The sequence below is a fragment of the Apteryx rowi genome, unplaced genomic scaffold, assembly GCF_003343035.1.
Source record: "Apteryx rowi isolate R43461 unplaced genomic scaffold, aptRow1 scaffold_55, whole genome shotgun sequence".
NCBI lineage: Eukaryota > Metazoa > Chordata > Aves > Apterygiformes > Apterygidae > Apteryx > Apteryx rowi.
Genome location: NW_020450816.1, coordinates 1900075 through 1911976, shown reverse-complemented (window position 1 = coordinate 1911976; position 11902 = coordinate 1900075). Strand labels below are relative to the sequence as shown.

At 37.7% G+C, this 11902-nt stretch overlaps 1 protein-coding gene across 1 annotated transcript; it reads left to right on the top strand.

The window, feature by feature from the left end:
* Window positions 1-3214: 3214 nt before the first annotated feature.
* Window positions 3215-9039, top strand: IL21 (interleukin 21). The gene is made up of 5 exons (XM_026081494.1): window positions 3215-3349; window positions 3479-3514; window positions 7327-7464; window positions 8797-8884; window positions 8999-9039. The coding sequence occupies exons 1-5, from the start codon at window positions 3215-3217 to the stop codon at window positions 9037-9039; spliced, it is 438 nt and encodes a 145-aa protein (XP_025937279.1).
* The last annotated feature ends 2863 nt before the right edge of the window (window positions 9040-11902 follow it).

Genomic DNA, 11902 nt, shown 5'->3' with positions numbered 1-11902 from the left:
AAGACCTTGTTTGTTCAGTTCAGTGCCAAAGAGGGTATGACTGCTGTCTATAAGCTCATCAAATAAGAAAGCATCAGGTTGAGGGAAAAAATGACCTAAGCTGAAGGACAACATCACCACAAGAACAAAAGGGATAAACTAGCTGTGAATGCATTTAGGCCGGAAACAAGAATGTTCCTAATGGCTACACACACAGACATTCTGGACCAGCAACGGAGGCAAACACATGAGCAACTGTTAAACGATTACAGTGTAGTAATCTATTTGCAGTGATATCTTTGCAAGAATAATTGCCAACCACCTAACTAGGACACAGCTAACAGAGGTATACTGCACATCCAAGCGGAAAAGCTTCTAACCTATTAACCAGATAAAGATGCATCAAATAAAAGCTGCCAGGACTAGTACGATCACCCACAGAAGCTGAGCACGAAGGAGCTCCACAAAAGGAGCTCAAAGTTGAAATAATGACAATACAAGGCAGAAGCAGACGTTAGCAGCAGCCTGCACTTGAACCATTGCCGCTTCCAATGGTGTAATCAAAAACTGGATTGAGAAGCCAATGCATGTTAAACCAAACTACTACTCAACAAACTGCTGAGAAAACAAAGGTCCGGTTACAATAAAGAGAAGCAGAGCTAAGTATCATCTTCATGTAAAGAATACTACTATCATAAATAATCTCTCCATCCCCCAGCAGCCTCACAGAGGTGTTGAACAACAGATGACAAACCAACTTCTGCAAATCTTCACATGAAAGGAATGGGTGGGGAAAGGAGACAAAAATAGGCCTTGGTCACCACACAGTTTCTGAAACAAAATATTCTCTACCACTGCTAATATCCATTAATGAATCTTAGCTATAAATTAACATCAATTCTGAATAAAACCTACTGAGATTGAACCCCAAAACCTCCTCTAGCAGCCTCCTCGCTACTCCCCAGTGTAGTGCTTATCTAAAATAATTTCAAAACACGTCCATCAAAAGAAAAGAAAAAAATGACCATGCTGTCTTTTCTTCAAGAAATTAAGTTTAAGACTGTATGGTAGAAGAAAATATTCTTCTGTCTCTCTTACTTCAGTTCTCATTTTTCAGGATTTCTGTTCTACCAGGTGTGATTGGCTATCCCTTTTACTAGGAGAAATATTGTGTGTGCGCATATAGGACTGTGAGTGTGTTTGTGTAGACATACATACATACATAAAATTTCTTTTTTTAAGCTATACAGTTTCAAAAAGGTTAAAAATGGCTTAGGCACAGAAACAGTGTACACTGAGTAATCATATACAGAAAAGAAACACACTTGAGGATGCCAGATAGAGCTGTCACACCAGCTTAGATGCTTATTTTGAAATGAACCACCCAGAACAACTGAAAGCACATCTGCCCAGATTCACTCACCACACATATGCAGGTACATTTTATACATTAGCTTATTACATGGACTATTGTTCTAGATAAAGATGACACCAAACTGAAGTCCATTTTTACAAAATCTACACAGTATGAAATCTTTAGACCTGAAATCTTTAGACCTCCAGAGGCAAGGATTTAATTTGAAAGGCACTTGAGCACCTTTTTATTTGGCACAGTGAAGGTATCCAAGTGACCTTAATTGCTCTTTACAGCAAGCATTTAATGATGTTACCACAGTGTTGATAACTGTTCATTGATGATAATACATAAGAGTAATTTCATGATAAAGCCTAGACAAGATCAAAGTCCTTTTTTTCCTTCTTGTGACAAAATTTTAGGAACAGTGATCTTGAAGTCAACTGATCCTCATCAGAGGCAGACCACTAAGTATCAAGAGCCTCCACAGAGCCCTGCTGAGAATGGTGCATCTCATTGCAAGTGACAGAAACTGGGCTTGGGCTGGATGCAACTAATCTAAAAAAGGAGTATGTTTGAGAAGGATACCTTTAAATACCTTTAAATTTAGTGGTAGTCATTTAGAAAGAAGGCAATAATGGAAGACCTTGTAAGATATCATTCCTTACCAGCATTTGTTGGAGAAAATTCCTTTCAGTAGTGCCCTTCTCCCAAATAATAATCTTAAATGTATTTTCTCAAAAGTAGCATATATGCTTAATTACAACAGATATTAAGGAAATTAGGAGAGTCTGCTTTATTTCTTACTCCAGATCATTCCGCTGTTCTTATTCTGGCTTTAAATTTTTTAAAGTAAGTGTTTTTTAATCTATTTTACACCAAACAATGTATCGTTATTATACCAACCAAACATCTCCATCCAACGGGTTGCGACAAGTTGCAAATCGCAAGCCTAACTGCTGCAGTATGTAACCGTGTTCAGCTGTCATAAACTCTGGACCCAAGTGATAACATCCCTTGGGACTCACAGGGATTAGTCCCTGATCCTCCAGCGTTGCCCCCCCTCAGTGGCCAGGGGAGCAGATGTTGCGTGTGCAGGGGCAGGGCAGGGGGATCCACCTCTCCCACCGCATTGCACCTCCCTGAGCTCAGATCCCTGCAACTGCACTTTCACCACCCAGTGGACATATTCTCTAAGATGCTGTTAAAATACCTGGCGTCAGTTTGAAGTTTATAAAACAAACTTCATCTGGCTTAAGTGCTAAAATGAGTTTTGACTCACAACTGTCACAGAAACCAAGCCATGAATGTAAAAGTGGCAGTCCACAGACATCGGGGAACTAGCTACGGTCCTTTGAAGCTATAAAGTAAGTAGAATAATACATTTTTAAATTCTGAAAAGAAGTCCTGTCATATTTCTCCAGCACTGATATAAAAGGGCTTCAAGTGGATTGGAGAAATAAGATGCTGTAAGAAACAGGAAAAAAAAAAGCAGAATCTTTGTTTACCTAGGTCTGTAGTTTCTAAGTACCTACTTTTTACTACGTTCATTTCTTGACTCAAAGTGAAAATGGGAATTCACCCTTTTCTCTTTTTTTCCTGTCCAATGTGCAGATGGGGCATATTTTCATTCACTCCATCAATCCCTGCCCCCTACGCACAAACTCACATACATACACCTAGCCAGTGGAAAAGAAAAAAGGGTTACTCATTAATCCATTCTACAAAGCTTTCCAAACTGAAATGGGTGGGTTTTACATCTCCAGCAAGGAGCAATAAATAGGTAGGTACGTAGCATACCTGAGAACAGTTCAAACTGAAGTGTTCATCTTGGATAGCATAACTTTGCTCCTGACACATTTTAAAACAGAACTCATCAGTATGGAGAGGATGATCATTTTCTGTATGCTCTTCTTCTGTTCCAGTATGGTGCTGACTGCAGCTCCACAAAAAGCAGTAAAATACAAACAGCTTGTAAAGACAATTGAACACTTAGAAACCGTAGTGAAAGATGAGGTAAGCAAAGTATTTGTCATAATATTTAAAATTATTTTCAAGCATTATATATTGCTTAGAATAAATCTTGTGAGGGACATCATCATCTTCAAATGCTAAACATTCTAACTTACATTTGTTTCATTGTAGGATGCTGAACTGCTGCATACACCAGAAAACCCTGTGGTGAGACTGCTTTAACATTTCCTTCTAATCATATCAAACTTATTTTATATTGGTTTATTCCACTGACAAACAGATGTCTTCTTTTTCCTATCTGTGACCTCGTACTCTCAATGCAAGCTAGACTGAAAAAGAAAATACTTTAATAGAAGTTCCTTCTTTTTTCTGGATTTTCAATGTCAGAATAGTGTTTATATTACATTATCTTAACTACTACTTTACTGTGGTGTGTGTAGCCTAACACACACACAGATCCAGCATTTTTATGTATTCCCTTTATTTGAGAAATAGTGCTAATAATGGAGTTTCACATGATATCTGAAAGAGTAGCAAAGCTTTCAGGGATTGTAGTTTTGGGAACAGGACCAGGAGTATTCCTGCAATAGCCTGAAGGGATCCCCTTTCCTCCCCCTGCGCCTAAATGCCAGGAGCAGGACAGCAAGGCCATATTATATAGTGCTTCCTCTCATTCGTAGTCACAGTGGTTTCTGTAAGACTGCTCGTGTGCAAGCGCTGCACTATTAGGTAAACTAGGAAGATAAAACTGCATTCTGCAAGCAGGTTGTATTTCTCTTTGCATTATAGCTAGCTAAAATAACACAACCTTTGTAAATCCCTTTTTATATAGATATTTATTTTAAATATTATTTGATGGTGATATTTTGTGTTATCCGAAGTCTAGAACTTATTGTATGTAATAAGTTATGTTAGAGTCACAGAAAGCTTGTGCATGCTAGAAGGAAGCCAGATGCAGGACTTACAGTGAAACTAAGTGCTAATAACAAAAAAACATGTCTTAAAAGCTTAGATGATGAACATTTTCTGCTTTCTTTCGATATTCCCCAATACAGAACAATGGTCTAGAGCTAGCCATGGCTCATATAATGTGATACTTTTCCTGACAACTATTTCAGAAACCACAGTTTTGACTTGCATATAAAAACGATCATTATGCATAGCTTTTTGAGAAATACACAAAGCGTAAAGCTATCTACTCAGAACCGTAAACTATCATGCAAAACAACAATAAAAAGAAAGGAAAAAACTCACCATGTTTGGCACAGCTTTCATTAGCCCCTTCCTAGGCTTTACGGTTAGGTGTATTTTTTCACTTGCCGAAAACATATAAGCATGACCAAAAGAGATCTATTCCACCTCATTGCTAGAAACGTGCAATGCAAGAACCTAATGCACCCTAGCTAATTGCTGGGTTTTTGTCATTAACACTTTTTCTAACTTCTTATGTCAAAGTGAAAAGAATCAGATGATTAGCTGTCATTTTACTGCAAAGTCTGCCACTACCTCCGAAACGAAGCAAATACAACTAGTGAGTAATCGCTTAATCAGAGCCTTTAAAAAAAAAAAACATGGTCACCTCAGGAAGGAAGACAGCAGTTCGCTTGCAGCTTAGGGCTCTAGAGTCTGATTCTGGGAGGTGCTGAACACCTCCCTCGACAACTACAGGAGTTAAGGAATTCATATATTGGAAGGTTCTAAGTTTGATACAAGTTCAGCCTTTGAAAATTTTTTTTAAAATTACAGTGTGCTACCAGTAATTGTCATCAGCAATTACATTACCTGGCTATAGCATAACAAGCATTTCATCCTTATATTTACTGAATTGTCCAAATATTTCCATATGAATTATAATGTGGCAAAGTTGCATGCATCATGATTAAGTGCAGCTACACTATAATATACAAAACTGGATTTAATAAGAAGTCTTTCTTGTATCTGTTTTTAAACATCAGAATATTATTTACATGATAATCTGCTTGTGCCAGATTTGAATTTGGCCTTGAATATTCAGGAGGAAGACTGCCTTTTATAAGGTCCAAAATTCAGTGGTTTATCACTATTGGTTTTGACTTCCTTGGAGCTCCCTGTGAGTGGACTGAGTGTTAGCCCCCATTCAATCCTACACAATTTCTTTGTGCACTCAACTGTGAAATATTAAAAAAAAAGAAGGCAGTGAGAAGAAGTTTAAGAGATTAGAGCACATCAACTCAGAGAAAACATGCTGATGCTGAAACTGGTTCAAGACTGAAACGAGACTAAGTTCGATCCATTGCAGCTGACAATAGGCATCGCAGTGGAAGCCAATGGCACAATGCTGATTTACGTCAGATCAGCATCTAGCCCTGGTGTTTGCTGGTTCAGGAAGTGAAGGCTTTTCAGGGTAATCTGCAAAGTTAGTTCAAATCAGAGGCAGAGTATTTTTGACACGGCAATTTTAGATGCTTGCCTGGTCACCCTCAGACATCACTAGTGGTCCATGTTTTTTAATGTCTGTTCATCAGAGTGCTTAGTCTGTCAAGGCTTAGCAAAAAAGCACAGTCCTTGTGGTCCTCTGACTGTTGGCCTGCCCTCAGGCTAACAGTTAACTCAGTCAAAAAAAAAAAAAAAAAAAAGGCAGCATATATGAGAAATGCTGGTTTCTCAGCTCAACACAAATGAGGCAGAAAATGTTTTCAGTTTCAGCTGGAAAATTGATCTCTTTAAAAAAGAATGGTTTTTTTTCCAGTAAGCAAGACTGGTTACGGTAAGAAGCTTGAAATAAACATAAATGTGTGGTTTTCAAGGAAAATAAAATGTTATATCTGACCAATAAAAAAGGTTGCTATTAAAATTTGCTATAAGCAACATAAAGCATTTTGCCTTCTCCTTGCAAAAGCAGCAAACTGCAGTGACATCTAATAAACCGGAAGAGATTCAGCTTTGGTAGCAGTTGGTATGCAAAACAAAGATGATGGCTTTAGAGCCTCTCTAATGTGCATAATCAGCATTTCTAAACGTTTCTTTGGAAAACGGAAAACAGGTTAGAAATTGGCTTCAGTAAACAGTGCTCTTCTTTCTCTGTTGACTATAGGCTAGTTTTGGTGGTATTTTCCGCAGTTGTATGCCCAGCAAGGAAAATGGCCACTGCACAGGAAAAGAGATTCTGGACTGCTTGTAGATTTTCTGTTAGCATCAGTAAAATTAATATGCAACTGCAGCATGAAGGGGAAAAAAAGCAGGCTGCTTTTATTCCAGATAAGCAGCAGCAACAGAAACAGAAAATTTGTATCATTAGAATACAGCATAACATGAGATAGCTTCTTTTTCAACTTAGATATAGATGGTGCTTGCTGGCCTTGACTCAGGTTTAAGGTGCATCTGAATTTAAAGCAACATAATAGGAAAATTTAAGCTAGAAGCCTGGCTTCTTATCTTACCTCTCACCCCAACTCCCTCTTCTCCCTTTAGTATGGCAACCTACTAACTTCACCACCTCCATTTCCCTCCTATTGAATAAGGATGTTTAAATAGCATTTGTAAACATGCAGTTCTGTGTGAATTCCAAGTATAATTATTAAGTAGGTGACATTAGAAATAGCACAAAGAATTTAAAAAAAAGGTATATTCCCACATGCAGCATTGAGGAAAAGTCCAGAAAGATGTTCCTCATTTTTTAAAAAAGAAAATACTCACGCCTGTGCTTGTCAAAACCTACTAAATGTAACATGACCTATTCTCAAACAACATTTTCTTCTAATCGCTGTAATGATTAATATCTGAAGGGAAATTTTAGGCATTTATTTTGTGAGGAAATACTTAAGCAATTATCAAAGAGAAATCCGAGTAAAGGTTAAAAACCTCTTTCATATCCAAAACTAACTTTAACTAAAAATAGAGTTAGTTCTTCTCAATGAATACCTTGGATATTGAATTTTGTGCATGGATCGTTACCCAAAATGCATACAAAAAAGTGCTGCAATATTAATTTTAAAACTGCTTAGCCATAGCTTAGTGACTTCCTTCTGTTCCTGCCCTAGGATGGATGCCTGTTCACAGCTGTGACCTGCTTCCAGAATGGAACTTTGAAATTACAGCCAAAGAACAGCCAAGTAAATTCTACATTTATCAAAACAGTTAAGATCTTGAGAAGAACCATCCTGAGAGACTCTGGCAAGGTAGGACTTGCTGACAATGCTTACAATCTTGAGCATTATTCTTTATTTTCTGTAACAAACATCACCTACAATGGTAGAGTCCTAAAACCCAAATTTCTAACAAAAACAGAGTTTTTTACCTTAGGGAAGTAAAAATAACCATTTTTCTGCACTTTGGAATAAGACATTCAATCTGACCCTATTAGTCAACTGTATGAATGTATTTTAATAACAGCAAACATTTGATGTGCAAGGCAAGAGGCTAAGGATTACTGCAAAAATGCTAATGATACAAAACTGGGAGGAGTGGCCGATACACCAGAGGGCTGCGCTGCCATTCAGAGGGACCTGGGCAGGCTGGAGAGGTGGGTGGAGAGGAACCTCATGAAGTTCAACAAAGGCAAGTGCAGGGGCCCGCACCTAGGGAGGAATAACCCCATGCACCAGTACAGGTTGGGGGTTGACCTGCTGGAAAGCAGCTCTGCGGAGAAGGACCTGGGAGTGCTGGTGGACACCAAGTTAAGCATGAGGCAGCAATGTGCCCTTGTGGCCAAGAAGGCCAATGGTATCCTGGGGTGCATCAGGAAGAGTGTTGCCAGCAGGTCGAGGGAGGTGATTCTCCCCCTCTCCTCAGCCCTGGTGAGGCCACATCTGGAGTGCTGCGTCCAGTTCTGGGCTCCCCAGTACAAGAGTGATATGGAGCTACCAGAGTGAGACCAGCAAAGGGTCACTGAAATGATTAGGGGATTGGAGCATCTGTTACATGAGGAAAGGCTGAGAGAGCTGGGCCTGTTCAGCCTGGAGAAGAGAAGACAGGGGGGATCTTATCAACGTGTACAAGTATCTAAAGGGAGGGTGTCAAGAGGATGGAGCCAGACTCTTCTCAGTGGTGTCCCATGCCAGAAGGAGAGGCAACAGGCACAAACTGAAACACAGGAAGGTCCATCTGAATATGAGGAAAAAATTCTTTTCTGTGAGGGTGACAGAGCACTGGCACAGGTTGCCCACAGGGTTTGTGGAGTCTCCATCCTTGGAGATATTCAAAAGCTGTCTGGATAGGGTCCAGTGCAACGTGCTCTAGGCGACCCTGCTTGAGCAGGGGGGTTGGAGTAAATGAACTGCAGCAGTCCCTTCCAACCTCACCCATCGTGTGATTCTGTGAAAAAATGTGAATCAAAGGTGTAGTTACTATTTTCTTTCCTTTTCTGACTGAACAGCCTTTCTGAGCCTCATGTTTTCCATTTGTAAAAGGCTTTGACTGAAGCCCTCTTATTTTTCAGTAGGAAATCTCAAAGTTTTATATATGATTATGATGTGCTTTTTAGAAGTGACGCAACTTTCTTTGTCTTTCAGCAGTGTGAGTCTTCATGTGAATCTTACGAGAAAAAAGCTCCCAAAGACTTTTTGAAGGGCTTTGCAAAACTGATGAAAAAGGTAATTAGAGTTGATTCCTCATGGCTGTTTTTTTGACATTTTGCAAAAAATTACAGATATCCTTGTTTTCCATTATTTCTAACACTGTGTTGTTTTCACAGTTATTCAAGGATTAATTTAGGACACGCTGGAGCTGAAGGCTATGGAAAATCCACTATTTAAAGCAGACACTATGTTATTTAAGAAAGCAATTGAAAATACTCACATTTTCACACAACTGTGCTGTGCTGTGTGTGTGGTAAATGAAAGCTTCTCCCCAAAATGTTAAGGAGACTCATATGGATAGCTATTTATAAGACAGATGATGTTTCAAAAAAGATCTGAGCTTCACCTTAGAATGAAAATTAAAATGCAATTTCACAAAAATAGATTCTCTTATGAGACTTAGCTATCATGTTCTGCTGATTAGAAGTACGTGAGAATGGCTACTGTTGTAGTAGTATTTCTGCTCTGATCTCAGATGAAACTGAGAAACAGACATTTGAAATTAAAAAAAACCCACAAAAATATAAATTATCAGAGGTTTTGAAGCCTGAAAAACTATCTGTTTGTATCAATTTCTTTATCTACAATATTACCACACACACTTTTTTATTTATAATCTCTTAGACTGTATCTTAGTCGCCTATGGAAAAATATCCTGCATTTAACTTTCTTAGAAGTGCAACTTCAAATATTTATATTGTATAAAGACCGTATTATCTTCCTTCTAAAAACAAAACTACTGGAAAAACATTTACAAATTATATTGTATGGTATGGGTCTGATCTGTTTCCATGTTGAAGTTAACAGGTCTCGCCATGGGTTTCAATAGGGAGGAGATTATAACCCAAATGCTATAAGTGGACATCTAAAATTCTTCTTTAGGGAAGAAAAGTACTTCAGGAGATGGAATTTCATTTAGATTCCTCCAATTTAACATCATAAATGCAGCAGAGGCACTTGGTATGACTGGCCACTGCAAAAGGTCCAACAAACACAGTAGTTGATTATGCAGAGCGAAGCAGCTCAAAACCATAGTGCTGTTTGTCAGAAGACAGTATTTTATATTCATATACCATAACACTATTTATTCTTCTTACTCTTGAGTAATTTTTATGGTCTAAGTTTTAATTGCAGTATTTCCTTTAAAAAAAACTGTCAAATTTTTGTTATGTGGAAACTTCACTGTACAGCTTCTGAATCTTGAAAATTTCTGTGGAACTTTGGCCAGAGATAGCATTGAGACTTTTTTTTTTTAAATAAAAACCTGTATCATAGCATTTAAAACTAGTTTTTAGCAGCTTAATTATGTATCACCATATTCTGCTTGCAACGATAGTGTACCTCTCCAGACTCTTCCAGCTGAGGAGTAGCTGTTAGTTTAACTTCCAAAACTCTGCGCAACAGCTATTAGCCCCATGTGAGCAAATTGAGATATATGAAGTTTTGTAACTTCACCAGTAGCATGATGGAGCTCAAGCTCGGAAAAGAGTATAAAGCCTTCCAGTAAAAATTAATCTTCCATATAACCATCTCTTTACTTAGTAGAAATGTGGTAGAGAGAGAAAACAGGAAAACTACATCTAGTATTATGATGGAAAATGGCAATAAGTTTAGTTACCTCCATAAAGAAAGAGGGAGCCATTAAAAATATTTCCATTCGTAACAGCATTAGCCTAAAGGAAAACTAATAAAAAAAGATGTTTTGCCCGAACATTTTCACTGTCCTGCAATGTGAATCTCCTCAATCATATACGTCAGAGCAGGAAGGAAGATCCTCAGGGCAACATGGAACAAATTTTCCACAGTGAATTCTCTTTTTCCCTTGTATTATCCCTGTTTCTGGCGGATGACAATCTTGATTTAGATTTTGGGTTTTTTTGTTTTGTTGTTTTCTTTGAAACTCTTGTTCCTCTGAGTATTGTTCTATCCTGTATCTCAGTGTTTCCATGTTACTGCATGAGAATTAACGTTCTAAAAATGAACTGCCATTCATATGTAAGTAATTAGGCTAGTAAGTTTAAATGGTCTTCTGCAACCTTTTACCTGTTTCTCTGATTTTATTATGCATGAAGTCCTTAAATGATCTATTGGTAACCAATATGCAAAGCTACAGCTGCTACTGCTATGGATTTTAAAGTTCAGGAAGTAGAGAAAGTCAGGACAAAATTTAATTTCAGATTTGGATTTAAAAAAAGGGGAGGGGAGGGAAAATATTAAAGTACCTGCTGATGTTTCCAGGGTTTTAGACAATTTTTATGACAGAATTTAACAGAATGCAAGAATATATTAAATATATTTATCATGAAGTGCTGCTTTTGCAGAGTCCTAGAAGACCAACAAATAAAATAGCAGTTTTCATTCACTTCCATGGAACCTTTGCTTGTGCAGAGTTTGGGGGAAAACAGCTCTATTTTTGAACAAAGCATACAGTATCTTAATTTGTAAGTGTCTTTTCCAGTAATTCACTCTGTTCATTCAAATCAATATTCTAAAAAAGCCTGATACAATTCTTTTTCCCAGGTGAAATGTGATTAGCATGCCCTGTCAAAGAGAACATTGGTACATTCAGTATTTATAAGTAATCATTATAAACAATTGAGAAGCAAGTTTTGTTCCTAGGATGGAAATTTTATGACAGAAAAGCAGTTTCCTACTGGAATGTCTTAAGCTAACTAGCAACTCCTGTGTACGCTGAAACAATTTGTTTTTGTTACATGAGACATCATGTAATGCAATAAGCAATGTAGCTCTGCTTAGAGTGATTTGCTCCACTGTTATTAAACTAAGGGTCTTATCCCAAGCATAATGCTAAAGGGTTGGGGCTTTTTTAACTTAATATTACTCATTTGTAAATTGAGGTTGTTATACTAACTAATTTCTAATACCTGGAGAACAACTTAATTCATACAATCTATAGTTACAATTCAAAAAACTATTGGGGAAACTACAACAAATATAACTTAGAAGTTTAACTGTTCTGAGATCTTGGAGAAAAATACATTTATTGGATAATCTAGCACAGAAGTGTAAGGGAAAAATT